General features: G+C 38.6%; 1 protein-coding gene and 2 pseudogenes across 1 annotated transcript; all 3 read right to left on the bottom strand.

Moving 5' to 3' along the window:
• Window positions 1-4,902: 4,902 nt before the first annotated feature.
• Window positions 4,903-18,641, bottom strand: LOC148031177 (uncharacterized). Its single transcript, XM_087684713.1, has 4 exons — window positions 18,398-18,641; window positions 17,982-18,075; window positions 6,334-6,540; window positions 4,903-6,246 (listed from the first exon to the last, which is right to left on the bottom strand). Exons 1-4 carry the CDS (start codon window positions 18,461-18,463, stop codon window positions 5,498-5,500), a joined length of 1,116 nt encoding a protein of 371 aa, XP_087540839.1. The 5' UTR covers window positions 18,464-18,641; the 3' UTR covers window positions 4,903-5,497.
• Window positions 10,657-11,734, bottom strand: LOC148031178 (uncharacterized; annotated as a pseudogene).
• LOC148031179 (uncharacterized) lies at window positions 11,800-13,466 on the bottom strand (annotated as a pseudogene).
• Window positions 18,642-18,947: the final 306 nt, after the last annotated feature.

An 18,947-nucleotide genomic window follows, 5' to 3' on the forward strand; every position in this document is an offset into this window, starting at 1 on the left:
CCCTAATGCCTAGTGTGGCACCTATGAAGAATAGGGGCTCACTAAGGCCAATAAAATCATAGCTAAACACATGAAGTTGCAGATCAAGGATATTGTAGTGCAAGGCTTGGCGGAAATGTGGAGGCAATCCTTGACCTCGTTCGAATGGAATATGAATCCAAGCTACAAAGGAAACCATGGACTACTATAGGTCATATGGTCCTTCTCTGGAGCATTTGCAAATGGTAGCTACCTAGCCAATGAGAGATTGGATCTAACACTAGCCCCCTATAAAGTAAGGGGTGTACCAATTGAAGAACCTATGGGACAAGGGAGAATTACTATCAACTAAGGAAGTAAAAAGAGAAAGTTTGCTGGTGTAAAGTGAGGTTAGATGCCCATCTCAAGATGAATATAGTTCTTATTGGTGACCAAGATAATCAAGATGAAGAAATACTAAACATTTGGAATATCATTGGAGCGCTATAGATTTCAAGAATATTTGGTGGAAAATGAATAGGGTGTCAAGGGCAAAAGAGGAAAAAAGTTGTAGATAAGCTACTAGCTAAATGTAGAGATGAAATCTTAGCTATTTTGAAGATCATGTGGTAAATTCCAAGTGTGTTAAGCTATATATAATCTACTTTCTAGAGTCCAAAATTTTTGTGGCAATGCCCACTCAGCTAAGCTAATCTAGATATATCTCAATTGATACAATATTCATATTTTCACAACCAAAAAAAAAAAGACTGCCTAGTAGAGTCCCTTGGTAAATAATTTGTCCCATGACTCTTGCAATTTAAAAACTCCCTTACTGTCTAGTGCTTTGAATCTTTTTCTACGTTCCACCTACTTCTGCGTATATTTTCCAAAAAAGACCAAGTCAACAAGAGGACTATCTGATTTCACTACATGTGGGATGTTGACCTTTTTTTCTTCACAAAAATATTATGCAATCACTTGATGTTGTTCAATGTAATATTAAACTCTCTAGAGGTTTTCACCCAAGACTTCCAATCAAGGGTTCTAGAATTCCAAAGATCCTCCCATCTCAACAGAGTTTTTGCTTGACATGAACAATGCATAGAGATTTTGACATGAACAATACATGGAGATTATGAAGGATGGAGCAATCGTTATCATGAATTACATATTTTAATGTCTCCATGTAAAGACCATGTTGATAACATCTGGTTGTCACAATTAAGACATAACAGTTTTCATGACCCTTGTAGTCATTTACTTAAGAGACATAGTCCATCTAAGAGATATCCCAAAGGACAAGTAAAATGACTCAAACAACTAACCTCTCAAACAATTCCAAACTATATCATTAATGTTTTGATATTGTGAAGAGTTTGGCCTTACAAAAGTTAACTCTCAATCCAGCAAAAAATCTACAATCTCACATTGCTTGTGTCAAAGTCTTAGCATTGTGCTCATTAGTTCCATGCTTGCAAAGAAATCATGCACATATGCATGCACAAAAAAGTTGTGAACATCTAGTAATATCAATAGATGCAAATCATCAACGGTTGTCAAATGGTGTGCACTATACATAATAAAGCACTTAAAGTGCAATCTTAAATATTCATTCCCCTAAAGACTTCGCTTTTAAAGAATTGCCCCTAGAATAGTAAAAGCTTTATTGTCTTTATACAGTCAAATCAATGCGTTTTGATCCAAAACCCAACTTCCAAGAAGTGACCATATTGGCCAGCCAAAGTATAATATATTGATTATATCTTTGTATGGAAACATAAGGCCACATATCCACAAGGGCCTTATATTACAATCAACATTGGTAAATAATATAGAAAAGTAATTGGCATGCATGATTCCAATACAACATGCAAACTCATAGTATAATTTGACATATTAGTAGCACAAGAGCCTTATATTACAGTCAACATTGGTAAATAATATAGAAAAGTAATTGGCATGCATGATTTCAATACGACAAGGGCCTTATATTATAGTCAACATTGGTAAATAATATAGAAAAGTAATTAGCATGCATGATTCCAATACAACGTGCAAACTCAGTATAATTTGACATATTAGTAACACAATACACCATGTGTCCATGCAAGACCTTCAAACTCTATCTGCTTTTGACTAGAAACAAGTGTAGATGAAGATGGAGTGAAACTCTAGCCCACAACATTGCTAGTCTAAACATTGCAAAATGCTTAAGGGCTTTATTTCCAAAAGGTTTGAACAAGAAACTACCTTTGTCCATACTCCTCCCTACAAGATTCAAAATATCATCCCATACGCGTTCAAAATCCACACTACTATCCAAAGTTTGCATCTATGTCTGGTAAGAGATTAATAGTGTGGGTGACCAAGGGACCATATGAAGTGGTTGAGCACCATCTACAAAACATTGATTTCTTTAAGTATTTTCTACTCGTTAACAATCAATGAGCAACACATCATAAAAGCAAGAGGTGACAAAATTTACACACTTCACAAAAGATCCACAAACAATTCGATTGCACCCATCGAGCTGCATGTTAAGCAAATGGCAATTTACCAAGAAAAAATGATCAAACTTGCTCTTTCAATTATTTCTGCGATGGAACCCAGTTCAAGCATGAAAATGTATGCACTCCACAAAAGACCCACCAATAATGGATTCTACTCATTAGCCATATCTTGAGCAAACAACCAATAAAACATCATTGTTGTTTTAAAGTATTTCTTCAATGGGACACACTAGTTAGCGACTTTATCTCATCATTTTAATAGGCACATGATCTGTCCATTTAGTTCTAGTTAACCTTATCACAACAAGCATACGTTTAGAGATCTGAACACATGAATGCAGGTTGAAGTCTTATAGTCCACATATACACATATTTACTCGCATACGTACAAAAAGACACATCAATGCATATGTGCATGCACATATAAGGATACAAAAAGGTACATAATCTCTAATACAAGAGAGCTTAGAAAACTAATCAATACTAAGAGAAGATTAAGCTAAGAAACAAGTTGAGTGAAAGCTGCTTGTGAGAAGGCATTGTGGGCAAAAAAGATGAGTATAGTGAGTTGTAAACATCCATGAGCTGGCCTAATTGAGTCACAAGCAAGTAAGATCTAAGCAATAGCAAGCCAATTAGCCAAGGTAGTGTCAACGAAAACGTAAAATTTTATTACTTAGTATTTGATTAAAAGTCAATCAAATAAGATAATTTGACTTACACATATAAGATACAAGTTAATTATTTCACAATGTGAGACCCAGAACCTTGAAATATCAATTAGTACCAAAGACAAAGGTACTAGATGGTACTTGATATCATATTTAAACCTAGATTTTATTTACCACTAATGTCAATGGCACTAGACACTACACATTACTACTCATAGATACTTAAAAGATAAATTAGCCTAGCCAATTTAATTAATGGTTGTGAAATTATTTTTTGAACACTTAAATATTTAATAAGCTAGATAATACTAAAAATTTAGATTAGAAAGCTATTACTTGGCAAAACTTATCCATGTAAGTTAAAATATATATTTTGAGGATTGATAGAAGCCTATTTAAACCATTATGAGATAAAAGAAGGTTGTTCAAGAGTAAAAAGACAATACTAATATAATTTGCAACCACCAAGTGTGAATCCTACAACAAACAACAATAGTTTGGAGCCCTCTAGATATAGATGATAACAATCCAAGTTTCTTTTAGTATAGATAATAGCATACATAAAGGAGCAACCTCTCTGGTAGTCCTAAGCTGTAAGTGACTACTCCCATGGATATTTAAGCAAGGCAACGATAATTTCTTAGCCTTTCTCAAGACAAAACACTAAAATTTCTCTCTACAACATTCTCTCTCATCCTACAACCATCTCTTAAGTTATCAAAGATAGAGATACTAAAAAAAAATTGCTATAGATTCTAATTTACAACAAAAATTAAAGTTTAACAACCATCTCAAGATGCTTGCTCGATATTGAGAACTTAGGAATTAAATTCCAACAACTAAAATTGAAGATTTTCAAGGAGACTCAAAAGATCAACCAACCTATATCAAATTTAAGGCTAAATTTATCTTTCAAGAAACAAAGTAAAAGTCCATCTCTGAGCAAACCAATGAGCAAATTGGTTTGGAAACTACTTGGTCAATTTCGACAACAAGAGAATCTTCATTGTACTCTATTCATTTACAATAAAAGTTAAAGAAATATCACACAGACCACCAAGCTTGGGACCAAGAAGCTACCCATTATCCAAGATTTGAGTAGTAAAGTGTAAAGTGTATGTTTGAATTTATGTGAATTAATTACTTACTATAATTACTATTAAATCAAGTTAATACCACCCTATCCGAAAAAGAAAAATTGGTTTCATATAGGCTTCAAAACATACAAGAGCAAGCTCATGAGAGAGAAGGGAATGGCGCTCCCTAGGGCGGGTTTCCACGTATACCTAGCTTTTCCCTCAAAACTTCAATTGCTACTAAGATAAGAGGCCAATAAAAAGTCACATACCTTATGAAAACCAGCATTGTACCCTAGCTATCTACCAAGTTCCCAACCTTGGTTGTATTGAAGGCCTATAAGACGCAAAAAGCTGAAGTGTCAATCTGAGATCACCACATGTAACACATGGTTTAAGCATGCCACAACGTTGACTTACAAGTGACCTTGTCATTGGGGAGTTGCGTTTTGTTAAGAAACAAAGATGTTCCTTTGGATTTTTTCAGAGTAATGATCACAGCCTTTTCATAATTTGCGCCAACAATATCAATGACCTTGAAGACTGCACAGAAAACCATTTCCATCCCACATGTTTGACCCCCAAAAAAAAAAGTAGCCCTCCATGATAATGACCTTGAAGACTACACAGAAAACCATTTCCATCCCACATGTTTGACCCCCAAAAAAAAAAAGTTGCCCTCCATGATACTGACCTCTTTATCATATTAAAGATATAAGGTTTGAGATGTTCATAATAAGTGGCAAAGCAGTATATAGAGACAATGTTCCCCAAAGTTGGTGCAAACATTCAGAGGTTAATAATGAGATATGCATAACTATACAGCAAAGTAATTTGGAAACAGCTCGCAGTTACCCTCCCTGCAGAACTGGTGTTCATATCCTGGACTGTCTTGAAAATGGGGCATCTAACAAATATTCTGCATTCTTTGCAATAATCTACAATATTGTTGCCTGTTTCAAATCCTCCCAACAAATCTCTCCTTTAAATATTGTCACCTTTTCAAATCCTTGCAGAGAATCTCTCCAAGTTCAATAAAATAAAAGCTCTTGCAAAACCCCATTGAAGGGTAAAGTCTAAGCTAAGCCAAGCACATTGCTATTGGGCCCAAAGGTAACGTAAACTATTCTAGATTGATTTACCTGATACTTGGTGATCATTACAGCACATAGTTTTGTATAATGCATGTGGTTGAGCTTGACCTTATACACAAGCAAAGGGCTATACAAAACACTGGCTTTCATCCAAACTCTCTGCGATTTCGCCATGTTGCTTGACATCAACATGCAATCTCATTGCAGGAATCCAGCACTTTTCTCAATGCTATTCCAGCATCTTTTGAGGTACTTAATGCAAGCACGAAATCCTTGGCAATGACACCTGTCACTGCAAGAACTTCTGACTGCAGAGAGTCAAGAAGAATTTCAATCTCTTCAGATCTTGCTTGCAACATTTCAATCTCCTGTGGCGGATAAAGGGAGGCTCCAAGCTCATCTACCCCAACTCCAACATCTTTGCTTAGCTTCAGGATCCTTTCAAGTGAAACGACCACAGTACGATTCATAGCATCTTCTGACTCCCGTGACATGCCAATAACAATATGAAGCAGCTGTTTCAGTACAGTCAATATAGAGGATACTAAGTCTTTAACGGACTGTACAACCTGCATCTCTTTAGCTGACAATTCTTCACTGATCACAGCGCTGTCTTCACCTGAATGCAAATCCTCTACATTTTCCTGCAAATCACCCTCATTACAGCATGTGCTACCTTTCAGTTCATCAACATGAACGCTTGCATCACCATCAAGCTCTCCATTAGTCACCTCTACAATCTCTTTCACGGTACTATCTTCTTTGAATTCACTCAGTTCCCGAAGGACATCTTTAACTGACACAGCAACTTGAGTCAAGCTTCTTCCGATTGACACACAGTTGTTTGTGGGGCTCTTCTTGACTGCTTCACAGGCTTCCCATACACGTCCTACTAGCACTGGTAAGTCAAGCTCCTCTCGTTTATTTCCCTGTCCTGATCATTGCACACCAATGTCTTCAAGATGTTGCACAATATATAAATTTGTGTTAAGAGCTTTCTACCATCAGAAAGCATTGTTACCTGGAAAGGTAACAGCAACTCTCAAAAGCTCCAAACTTGCATCTACCACACACCTTGCAGCAAGATCAACAGTTTTCAGTAGAGTTGGCCCTGCTCCAACTGTGCTTCCATGGCAAAGTAATATAAAAAAGTGTAAAGCTTCAAAAAAAGACTGAATGTTCTGTGATCCTTCATTTTTCTGGACATTTCCACTCCATAGCATCCCAGCTGCAAAATACAAAAATATAAAAATGTAGACCACACTTGGAAGTGCTTGCACATGATGATCAGCAATATTAAAACGTATGCATTTGGTTTAAATACAATATGAATCATTGCTGTTTAAATACTAACACTCTTCCAACTTCAATTATATCCCTCTTGAAACATCTGCCCAAGAACCAAATGATGTTTATACTATATCCCCATATGAATGACCCAAATCAAAGCAACATTCCACATTTAAAATCCAAGTTAGATAAAAATAAGCTTGGTATTACAGTGAAATCATGAGGCCCAATAGTTTCATGGATTCACAATTGACACTTGACCTCTAGTTGATGACAGAAAATGGAAAGACCACTGCAAGAGATCATGAAAGCAGAGCTAGCTGCTCGTCTCATGGTGGTTACAGCTCTCTTCAACATGGTCACTTACATCCATGGACTACTGGAACTAACTCCAGATAGCTATCCCTAGTTGGCACTACACCTATGACAGCAACTCACTGCAAGAGGTCACCGAGGATGCTGGTTTGCACAAACTAGTACATGGCTGAGAACCATAAGCTCAAGATGGATGCACTACCACAGTTACATCACAACATGTAAAGCTCCTCATGATTAGCCTAACAATCAATTACACGCTGACTGCAAAGGTCAGACGCTGGGGGAAAGTGTTGTAGCTGAGTGAAACTAGGGTAGCAACCCCTACATCAATTCGACAATCATTGCAGCATTGCAAGCCTTATGATATATGTGTGTGCGCATAGTGGATCCATATGTGTGTGTGGGCTGACCAGGCATAGGCATGGAAGCTGTATGAGTAGCCCAAGGAGGGTAGTGGATAGTCGGATGATAAGTAGAGGATGGAAATCCCTATGTTGGAGTGGCCAATGGAATCTATGACGGCATATCATAAGCAATGGATGGAAATCCATGCGTCTAAGTGGCCGATGAAATGTGTGGAGGTGCACCATAAGCAAAGCATAGATAGTCTTGTGTCTAAGTGGCAATAGAAACATGTCAAAGGAGGTGAAGGGATACCCAACACAATCTTACTAGGATAGACAGGATTGCTCACTTGCAAGTGTATGGAAGATACAATGTGTATGGGTGACATTCCTGATAATCAAGAACTAGGGCATTCACCTATGGGTAACTAACATGTGGAGCTTGTAAGTTGTTGGATATGGAGGTGAGAGGGACAATGAACACAAGGCAATGCATAAGAGTGGGCAATAGTCCCACATTGAAGGTTGCAAGTGCTGGAATGAATGAATGAAAATAGAATAGGTCTAAAGTATGTTAGACTTATATCTAACTCAACTAGAGTCAAACTGACTCAAGAGATAGTGACACAACTTACTTAGTTGTGTCCACACCACACACTTATGCATTGAGTATTGCTCAGAATTGGCAAATTCTAACATCCCCTATAGTGCCAATCTAATGATGTACAAGGAGTGAATCAATCATCAAAAGGTACTAAGGATTTTCAAAATTCCTCAAACTATTCACATGCCAGTGCCTTGGTAAAAATATCTACAACATTCTCCTATCTGGAAATGTAAATCATGTTGATCTCCCTTGCATGTGATCTCTCTCTAACATGGTAATAATGTATTCCAATGTGCTTCATACAAACATGAAACACTACATTCCTTGCTACTACAATAGCACTCTAGCTGTCAAAAAAATACGAGAGAACATGCACTGGAGATTGAATTTCAATAAAGTTAAACACATACTTCCTGTACTAGGAGTATAGACCCATGAAACTGCGGATCTTATACACACTCTCAAATGTGGCCATAAGCATATTGCCTCAAGCTTTACAGGACCCATGCGAATACCATTAGCCAACCCAATGTGTTCCAAAAAGTGGATCTTGTCACAAGGACGTGAAAATTTATTGCTTTGCTTAGCATTTGATTAAAAGTTAATCAAATGTGCTAATGTGATTTACACATGTGAGATACAAGTTAATTGTTTCACAATATGAGACCCAAGATCCCAAGATATCAATTAGTGTTAAAGGCAAAAGTCATAATAAGTTATGCTAAGTACTAGGTGGTACTGGGTGTCAAATATGGGTCTAGACCAATTTATTGGACATTAGTGTCAGTGGTGACATTAGAGACTTAGGCATTAATTAATTAATTGGCAATTAATGCCAAACTAAGGGTCGATAACTGCTTAGGGATAATTGAAAGACAAATTGGCCTAGCCAATTTAATTATTGGCAAGTGAAATTGGTTTTCTAACCACTAGAATAAAAACGTTTTTAGGGGTTGATGAAAGTCTATTCCAGCCATTGTGAGAGAGAAGGAGACTGTTAGAGAGCGAAGAGAGTCTATTGATGTGATTTGCAACCACAATGGATCAGTCCTACAGCATGTGACAGCAATTTGGAGCAATCCAAGAGCAAATGACAATAGCCCAAGGTCCTTCTGGTGGAGATGATAGCGTACAAGAGGAAGCAATAGTCTTTCGTAGTCCTAAGTAATAGGTGACAACTTCCATGGCTGTTTAAGCAGAGCAACAACAGCTTTTCAACATTTCTCGTGATGAAATTCTGAAATCTCTCTCTCTCTACAGTATTCTCTCTCATCTCCCAACCATCTCTTAAGTTATCTCAGCATTTTTCAGCAATTTGAGCCATCAGAGGAAGAGACTTCAATCAATCTCTACTATAAACCCTAATTTATAGCAAAAATTAGAGTTTGACAAACACTTCAGGATGCATGCTCAAAATGGAGGGCCTAAGACTTGAATTCCAACAATCGAAATTGAGGATTTTCAAGGAGATTCAAAAGGCTAGCCAACCAATATTAGATTTAACACTAAATTTATATTTCAAGGAGTAAGCAATATAAGATAAAGAAACACCGTAAGGGGTGTCAATTTTGAGGTCCGCAAGGTGTCTAATGTGGTAAAGTATACATTTTCAATTTATGTCAATTTTATGCTTGTTGTAATTAGTGTTAAATTAGGTTATTTACTATCTCTAAGAAGGAAGGATGGTTTCATGGTTCCATTGCTAGGATACCATCAATTCCCTCAAATTCGTGGGCTTGAAGCACCTAATTGAACATCAGATGCTTTGCTCTAGAGCAAAAATTGTATTCAGTTGAGCATTATAACAATAATGTCTTCAAATAGTGAGATGGGATCGAGCAAGGATAATGTCTCTCAATTTGAAAACTCACAATGTTGGGGAAAATGCAATGCTTGATCTTGGACAAGGCACACAACATGGACAACAAGCTGATAATATTGGTTTAAACCAAAATCTGGGTCTTTCTAGGCCTTTAGAAGCTAATAATCAGCAAGAGAAAGAGGAATTTGATGACCAATTTAAAGATTAGCTGCATAGTAGCCAGAAACGTCTGAAACGTTTAGAAATGAAACGTTGGAAACGTGTTTCGTAAGTTTCTTTCGAGAGGGGGTAAATAAGAAACGCGAGATTCTTTTATAAATGGTTTTTTAATAGTTTTAAACTGGGGAAAGATGTTTTAAACCTCCATGGAACTTTCTCTTAAACAAAAGCAAGTGAATTGAGCAAAAGTGATAAAACATGAAACAATATAGTCAATTCAGAATAACACGTTGCACATCCATGATCCATAAACCATTGTTGACTATCATCAAAGATTAATCTTTGAATAAGCTATACTATAATCAAACCTTAAACATCATGATCATTGATTCATACATATCACATAAAGAAAATTGAAACATACGTCAGTGACGAAAGATGCGAGAGAAATGTCACGGCTAGATCCTCCAAAGAAATGCCTTGACCAAGGGATGCAACCTCATCCCGTTACTCCTCCATCTTAAAGAATATGATCCCTTATCATACTGGAATTTGTGACAAAGTGCTACCATAGCTTCAACTCGAGAGATAGACAATGCCCAAATGTCTAGATCCAGCACAAGCATAGAATCTATACAAATCAAAAAGAGAAAAGAGTGGGCTTTGGCATTGTTGGGTGTAAAGGCCCTTTACGCTCTCCCCGTATCTCCCATCTATATATCACTTCACACGCATGAACTCACCCTAGTGGGTGTTTTACATAGCCCATGTGCAAATAGCAATGTAAAATGGGTGAAGCGGCAATATCAATGATCATGATTCTCATTTCAAAACAAGTTACAAAATGACAAAATGTCAAAATTCAAAATGAATCATGATACATCATTAATAACTCATAAATGAAACTAGACTCTAGAGTCATATAATGAACTGTCCAAACAATAATGGTCCATGGACACTACATTGAATTTGACTAAGTGAAAATCCCAAAAAGGTAATCCAAAATCATGAACCCTCATGAGTTATGGCTCATGAGTCACTACTCAAACTCATCACCATCGCCACCATCGTCATTCCCATGCTCATCCTCCTCACTTACACTCCAATCATCCTCTGTATCATTTATGACACTAGCTCAAACACTAATTGCTACCATCCTACTGGAACCTTCTACTAGAATTGATGCATCAGCACCCCTAGCCCTAGATCTTGTTTGATGCCGAAGCTGTGCTCTCTCTACTACAAGGCCCACACCTCATCATTCTCATGTGTAGGATGCACCAATTTCTTCTAAGTGAATTTTCACCTTGAAGGAGTTGGGGTTGATCTCATTTGGTCCCCAGCAATTCTATCTTTTGCGGAGAAGCTTTAAATTTAAATTCACATAAACTAGACGCTTGAGTTGCTCAGGAGATAAACAATTTCTTTTCTTTGTGTGTATGGCTGCAAATAAACTCCAATTTCTCTCACAAGCTCTTGATGAACAATCTTGAGAGAGAACCCTTAAGGCAATACGCTGAAGTTGGGGGCATGAGTTACCATATTTCTCCCACCAAGTAATAGGATTGAGTTGTGAATCTTGAATGCTAGCCCGTGCACTCCCAAAGTGAGGGTCAAGAGGATCTTTGTATGCCACAAGGAGCCCCTCAATTATGTCCTACAACACAGGATTTTGCTCCACTTTGCAAAGATAAGAAGTCCATCCTGAGTTGAGCTTGGCATCATGCTTTTGCCCCTCGTTCCTCCAATAAGGATACAAGATGTGAGCAACAGCATGGATTGGGCGATGAAACCAATCCCATCTATCCTGCCATATCTCCTTGATTTCATCCGTTCTGCAAGTGGATAGAAAGATTAGTTCCAACTTCCGAGCAATAAGTTGTCAACAAAGTCCATTGAAATTTGAATTATGGACACTTAAAAATTAAAATACAAAGTGGACCAAGAGCTTGAGAATAAAGATTTCTACCTAGGGCGTGAGATAAGTGTATATGTGTCAAAGGCACCACCAACTTTGTCCATGAACTCATAGATGAGACCCATGGTGCACCCCTCTGAGTCAAAAATCTGCAAGGCAACAATGAGAGGCTCCATGAACCCGATGATCGCCTCTGCATCGTGCCAAAAGCTGACCTCATGGATGAGATCCTCAAACAAGACTCCCTTGGGAGTCTCCCTTTTAGGCCATGCAAGCCACCTAGAATCAACAATCATGCATCTGAATCCAATCTGACATTTGACTAGCTTCTAAAGAACAATGAAAAGATAGGCAAATCTTGTACTACAAGGCTTTGCCAACTCTATATCACAATTGGCCCTAAAAATACCAAGGGCACGTTGCTTGCCGCATACAAAATTCACTAAAAATTCAGCCTTCTTTATCACATCAGCCACCCATCCAAGCTTCCCTATGTCCTCAATAAGGAGATCAAAAGAGTGTGATGCACATGGTACCCAAGAAATGTGTGGAAAGTCCCTCTCTACATAAGACCTTGCTAGTTTGCAATTAGCTGCATTATCTGTTATCACTAATACCACATTTGTAGGGCCAATCCCCACAATCACAGCTCTCAACTACTCAAAGAGATATTGTGCCGTATGAGCCTCCGCCGAGCCATCTATGCTCGCCAAGAAGGTAGTGCCAATTCAACAAGAAACCAAGATATTAATAAGAGGGCGTCGTTTGGTATCAGACCGTCCATCACATAGTATGGTACATCCATACTTCACCCATGCAGTCTTGAAAGGCTCCAACTCCCTCTCAATGTCTAACACTTCAGCCTTCAACTCCTTTGTGAGAAGTGTCTCATAGCATGGGGGCTTGAAGGTCTCACTTGCCTTTGCCACTGCACTCAACATATTGATGAAGGCTAGCTTTCGTGCATGATCAAAAGGCACATTACATTCAAAAAAGTATTGCCTAACAGCCCTTCTAGCTTTTTCATGCTTCAATTTCAGCCAACTTTTTTGCAATGTCCCTTTCTTCCCCTTTTGTTTGGTAAGCATGCTTTGAGAATTAGAGAGCTGAGATACATTTGCACTTACTTTGACATTTGGAGAGGGAGATGTAATAGGATGTAGCTGAGTTGTTGTAGCTCTAGATGACCCAACATTGGGAGATGAATCTGTAGTAGAAGGGGGCTGTCTCATATGAACATTTTCCTCTTCTCTTTCAATTCCCAACCAAGACGTTTTTGCTTGATGGAAGGCCTCTGGATCTCCACCCACCGCAACAATCACATTGTCTGGGATGTGACCACTACAAACAGCAATTCCTTGCCCGGGAACGTTCAAGAGATGGGCTTTCAACCGTGGAGCACTTCCTTTCTAAGCATTGTTGCAATGCTTGCACCTCCATATCTTTGACCCACCAAAGGCCCAATTTTTGCTTTCATCCGTGATAACCTCCACCTCTGCCCATCCTGCAAATTTAGGACGTCCCATTGTAATTTGTGGTTCATGAGAAGAAGAGGGTAGAAGAGAAGAAAGAGGAGAGGGAAGAGGAGAGGAGAAAGAAGAGAGAGAAGATGGTGGCTGAGAAGGGAGCCGAGACAGCACGAGCAAGAGCGATGGTCAACGGGGTAGAAGCAAACTATCAATGGTCAATCGATGCACAGGCAGACAGGCGGAGCAGCAAGCTTGCAATTGTCGACAGTCAGTGGGGTAAAAGCGGGACGATAGACGAGCGAGACGGGAGGCAAGTGTCGTGACAAGCTACGGACATGTCATGCAACAAGTTCTGACTGACGAAAAGTACGTTTCTTTTGTTTTTTTTTTGCTTCTTTTTTTTTTCCATCGACCTTAGACTAACACTTATCTTTGTTTTTTTACAGACTAACTCACGTTTTTTTTTTTTGTGGACTACCCACGTTTTTACGCAAAGAAACATTTCAAACTTTACGAAACGTTTCGTAAGTTTTGAAAGCAAAGTAACGCATTTCTTTGCTGCTATGATTAGCTGATGACAGCAGCTCAAATGTTTATGCAATTGGCAAATGATCCTCAATTCATGGGCTTTTTGAACCCCTTAAGGAAGGGCAGTAAAGGCAACAAGAGGAAATTATCTTCAAGAGCTTCGGGACATTAAGATGCATCGAAGGAAGATGCCAATACAGCAACATGATGTTCCAAATGTGGGTAGAGAGCATAAGCAAATAGTGCCAATGGGACAATTGATGCATATGCAAGGCCAACTTGGAAGTATCAATCCAATGCTTTTTGGACAGCAAGGCATGCACAAACCTTTGGGATCAGTTTGTGCATCAATTTCTAATCAGATTTTGCAATCAATTTGGGGTCACATTCACAGCAATTTGTGATCAATTCTCAAATCAACAAGTGATCAGTTTATGCTCAAGTTTCAATGGTTTACAACTGGTTCCATGAAGAGCAACATGTTAGTAAATGCCATTGATAGTTTCAGCCATGGTTTATGTCGAGAATATGTTTTACTGTAGTTCTAAAGTCAAAACAATCGAGAAACATGAGTCATGGATGCATCCAATAGGTTTCTAGTAACAGTTTTGGACTAATTTTAAGTTTTATGTTATGTATATGCTAGCTGGAAATTTTCAGCAAGTTTGAAGGATATAACATGATTGGATAACAGTGGCCAATGTTGTGGCTGTGATGCCTTATGGAAATTCTAGTGCAGTATGCTTTTCCTTTGGCACAATGCAATGCAATCAAGGACGATTGCAACGATTTCAAGGGGGTGGTTTGTCATGAGGACGTGAAATTTTATTGCTTTGCTTAGCATTTGATTAAAAGTTAATCAAATGTGCTAATGTAACTTGCACATGTGAGATGCAAGTTAATTGTTTTACAGTGTGGGACCCAAGACCCCAAGATATAAATTGGTGCCAAAGGCAAAAGTTATAATAAGTTATGCATAACATGTACTCGGTGGTACTCAATGTCAGATATGGGCCTAGTCCAATTTATTGGCTACTAATGTCAGTGATGATAATAGAGACAAGGCATTGATTAGTTAATTAATGCCAATCTAAAGATCAATAACTGCTCAGAGATACTTGGAAGACAAATTAGCCTAGCCAATTTAATTATTGGCTCGTGAAATTGATTTTCTAAGCATTAGAATAATTATTATATTAATTTTCACAATTAATATTCTAAAAATTAATTTAATAAGATAGACAATACTGAAAAATGGGATTAGAAGGCTGCCACTTGGTAAAACTTGCCTATGCAAGTAGGAAAAACGTTTCTAGGAGAGCCATCAGGAATAAGTCCTACAACATGTGACAGCAATTTAGAGCCCTTCAAGCTCAAGTTACAACAGCCCAAGGTCCTAGTGCAGATGACAACATACAAGAGGGGATAGCAATCTTTCTAATGGTCCTAAGATACAGGTGACAGCTTCCATGGTTGTTTGAGCAAAGCAACAACAGTTTTTCGACATCTCTTTCGATGAAATTTTGAAATTTCTCTCTTTGCAGCATTCTCTCTTATCCCCCAACCATCTCTCAAGTTATTTTTCAACAATTTAAGCCATCAAAAGAATAGATTTCAGTCAATCTCTGCTGTAAACCCTAATTTATAGCAGAAATTAGGATTTGATAACCACTTCACGATGCATGCTCAAAATTGAGGGCCTAGGACTTGAATTCCAATAACCAAAATTGAGAAATTTCAGAGAGATTCAAGAGGCCATTCAACCAATATCAAATTTGGGGCTAAATTTGTCTTTCAAGGAGTAAGGTAAAGGCCAATCCCCAAGAAAACCAAGGGGCAAATTGTTTTGAAGGTTTGCTGGTCAATTTTGATAGCAAGAGGCACTTGAATTAGCAAAGGAGATCAAAGGATCTTAGTTGCACTCCTTCCATTTGCAATATAAGATAAAGAAATACCACAAGGGATACAAATTTTGGGGCCAACACAGTGTCCAATGTCCAAGATTAAAGTGATAAAGAGTATGCATTTTCAGTTTACGTGAATTTTATGCACGCTGTAATTAATGTTAAATTAGGTCATTTACTATCCTCTCCGAGAAGGAAGGCTAGTTTCAAATCTCATGCAAGAAATGCTTACTTTTCTTGTGATTAATTACCAAGCGATGCTTGTGCGACTCATTGAATACAATGTCCAAATGCTTTCTATGCTCTGCCTCATTCTTTGAGAAAACAATCATGTCATCAAAGAAGGTGTCCACAAATGCCCTATATGGCCTAGAGATATGACCCATATCCGATTAAATGTGGCAGGAGCATTTGCAAGTCCTGAAGGCATGACAAAAAACTTACATAATCTAAAAGATACCATGAAAGCTCTCTTTGAAACATCCACTCATCTAATACGAATCTAATGATATCCACTTTTTAAGTCAATATGGCTGAATATTGCTACCCCTGCTCTTTCCAAAACATCATTGATCCGAGGAATCGAAAACCAATTCTTTATCGCGATTTTGTTCAATGCATGATAGTCAAGGCACATATGCAATGAGACATCCTTTAATACACCAAAAGCATTGGAGAACAAAAGGGAGATGAGTTGAGCTGAATCTACTCGAAGAGGGTGGTAATGCCCTGATTAATCAACAATTACAGCAATTAGTTAATTGCATAAACTAAAATGTATAATTTACCACTGTCTTAAACAATGGACAGCTTATTGGCCCCAAAACTGGCACCTCTTGCAATACTTCTTTATCTTCTATTGCAATCTAGATGGAATATACTGCAATTCTTTAAATCTTCTTTGCTCCTCAATTGCCTCTTGGTGTCAAGAATGACTAGGAAGCTTTCAAACCAATTTGCCCCTCAGTCTGCTTAGGGATTGGCCTTCAATTATGCTCCTTGGGTAATAAATTCAGCCCAAATGTTTGGTGGCTGGATGGCCACTTAAATCTCTTGAAATTGCCCCAATTTCAGTGACTAAAATTCTCTCTACACCTTGCATCTTTTTCAACCTTGCCTTTTTAAAATGCAACAACACATAATAGTCATCTGCGACCCACAAAGCATGTCTATAGCGATCATTTGCCTTCTTTTATTTCTCTTGAAACCTTTCAAGAGCATACTTAGCCTTTGCATAGGCCGCATCTATGTTTTCCACCTATCGATCAACCTCAAAGATCTTGTCCTTTGTGTGCAAAATAGAGAGCACTTTCATGCCACCGTCCACAATCTCAAATGGAACTTTCTCCGTCAGCCCTGAGGTCGATCTCCACAGTCTACAGGCTGAAATCTGTGAAAACAACTGTTCAAGACTGCTGAAACCAGGGCCAATAAATAGGCCAGAAAAAATGCCAAAAATAATGCAGGTCCGCTGCATTTAATGCAGCTGTCTGACTGCACTGTCCGACTGCAGCAAACTAGCCAACTGTGCCACGTGGCACCTGTACTCCCTGACGCCTGCTGTACGGACTGAATCCACATGGACTGCCTGGGGAAACTGCTGCAAAACTGCTCAGCCCTGAAACTGTGTGTCCAGGGAATGCCAAACTCTAACACTGAAACCACCAATTAGAGCTGAGAGAAGTGGAAAAGCAGCAAAAACACACCTGCGACTAAGTGTTGGAGCAATGTGTATCCTCCAAGGGCTGTCCAGCAACAGGTGACTGATCAGGCTTGAAAATGCAGCCATCCACATGGCTAAAGAGCAGGGTCGCAAATGGGAACAGAAGAGGAAACACGAACCTAGAGAGAGAAGAGAAGAAGAAGGCTATGAAGAAAGAAGAGAATGTAAGAGGAAAATCTGCACTGAACAATTGCAAATATATGTAATATATGTCAAGGGCATGTGTATGGTAGCAGCAATTACAACTGTTGCTAGCACCACTCTATGACATGTATTTGGTGTTGTGAGTGCCTATTTGGATCCTCTCTGTATGCAATTGATTTGTTTCCCTTCTCATTAGAACACTTGCTTCTCAAAAATGCAAAATCAGTAAAGAAGCATGCTCTATTGGATTTGTTATGGTAGGTGATCTTATCACCTAAAACCCCATAAAGACACTTCACAAACTGCGGAGGATAGGATGTATTAATAGGTGCTTGCCACAAAATTCAACTGGTGATTAAATTGATAGACTAAACTGGTTGAGACTCGTCATTTGGGCCATTCAAACTTTAAAATGCCTTTAAAGCTTCGAATGGAGGACTCACTTGTTGTGGCATGCTTGGAAACACTTTCTGCGGCAATAACAACATCCTTCCATGCAGTTGATTTGCCTCCTGCAACAGCTGGCTTGCTCAAAAGCTGCATGTAAATAGCACAGTAGCCAATACTAGCTTTCTCAGTACCAAAACATCAGTAAGAGAGGAGAAATGTAACTATGTATGATACCAGTTACTCTCAATGACAAGAGACCACCATACACATAATAACCATTCATTACTATTACTGTTACTTTAGAAAAGACCACACTGCCCTGTCGCAGGCATATGCAGCCAGTACACTTCTCCAATCTGCCTTAACTGAATCATTTCGCCAGTTGGAGTCTTTCTTCACATATTTCCAATGTAGTCTTCGAGGGAGGACAGAATGAGACACACACAGAAGAGAGAGAGTGCAAGCATACGCTAAGGGTATCGTTGATTGAAGCCGCTGAGGTCGAAAGCAGATCACGAAGCTCCGTGGCTCCCATCTCTCAGAAATTCGGCGACGACAGACGCATAACATTCTTAAGCATCGTCGCCTCACTACATAAAATTACGGGGATTCGGGAAATTTACATGTATACGTCCTTAGAGTGCTGCAAGGATTGTGTGTCTTGGAAAGGATGGACCTATAGCCTCGGAGTGGTGGGGAGAGACAAGAAAAGAAGGCCAAAATCGTAAGAAGAAAGAGTTTGGTACTAGGGCTAGGATTTGGTATGCAATTTCACTAGGGTAAAGGGGCTGGAAAAGTGACGGCCCTAGAATCGCAACAACTCCGTTGCACTAGTTTAAGGATGACTTTAGATGTATCCTAGCTGAAAAGTGATGAGCTAGAGCCTTTTGATTGGTGGAGGAAGAACTTTAGCCTATCACGTAGAATTGGACCATCGATGCTTTTTGGTCAAGGCATTAGATTGTCACATTTTTGTAGGCATTTTTTACTGCACAGAAATGCAAATCAACAGCCATGAG

Source organism: Lygodium microphyllum, chromosome 9 (assembly GCF_053477565.2).
Source record: "Lygodium microphyllum isolate KBCC chromosome 9, Lygodium_microphyllum_v1.1.10, whole genome shotgun sequence".
In the NCBI taxonomy this organism is placed as follows: Eukaryota; Viridiplantae; Streptophyta; class Polypodiopsida; order Schizaeales; family Lygodiaceae; genus Lygodium; species Lygodium microphyllum.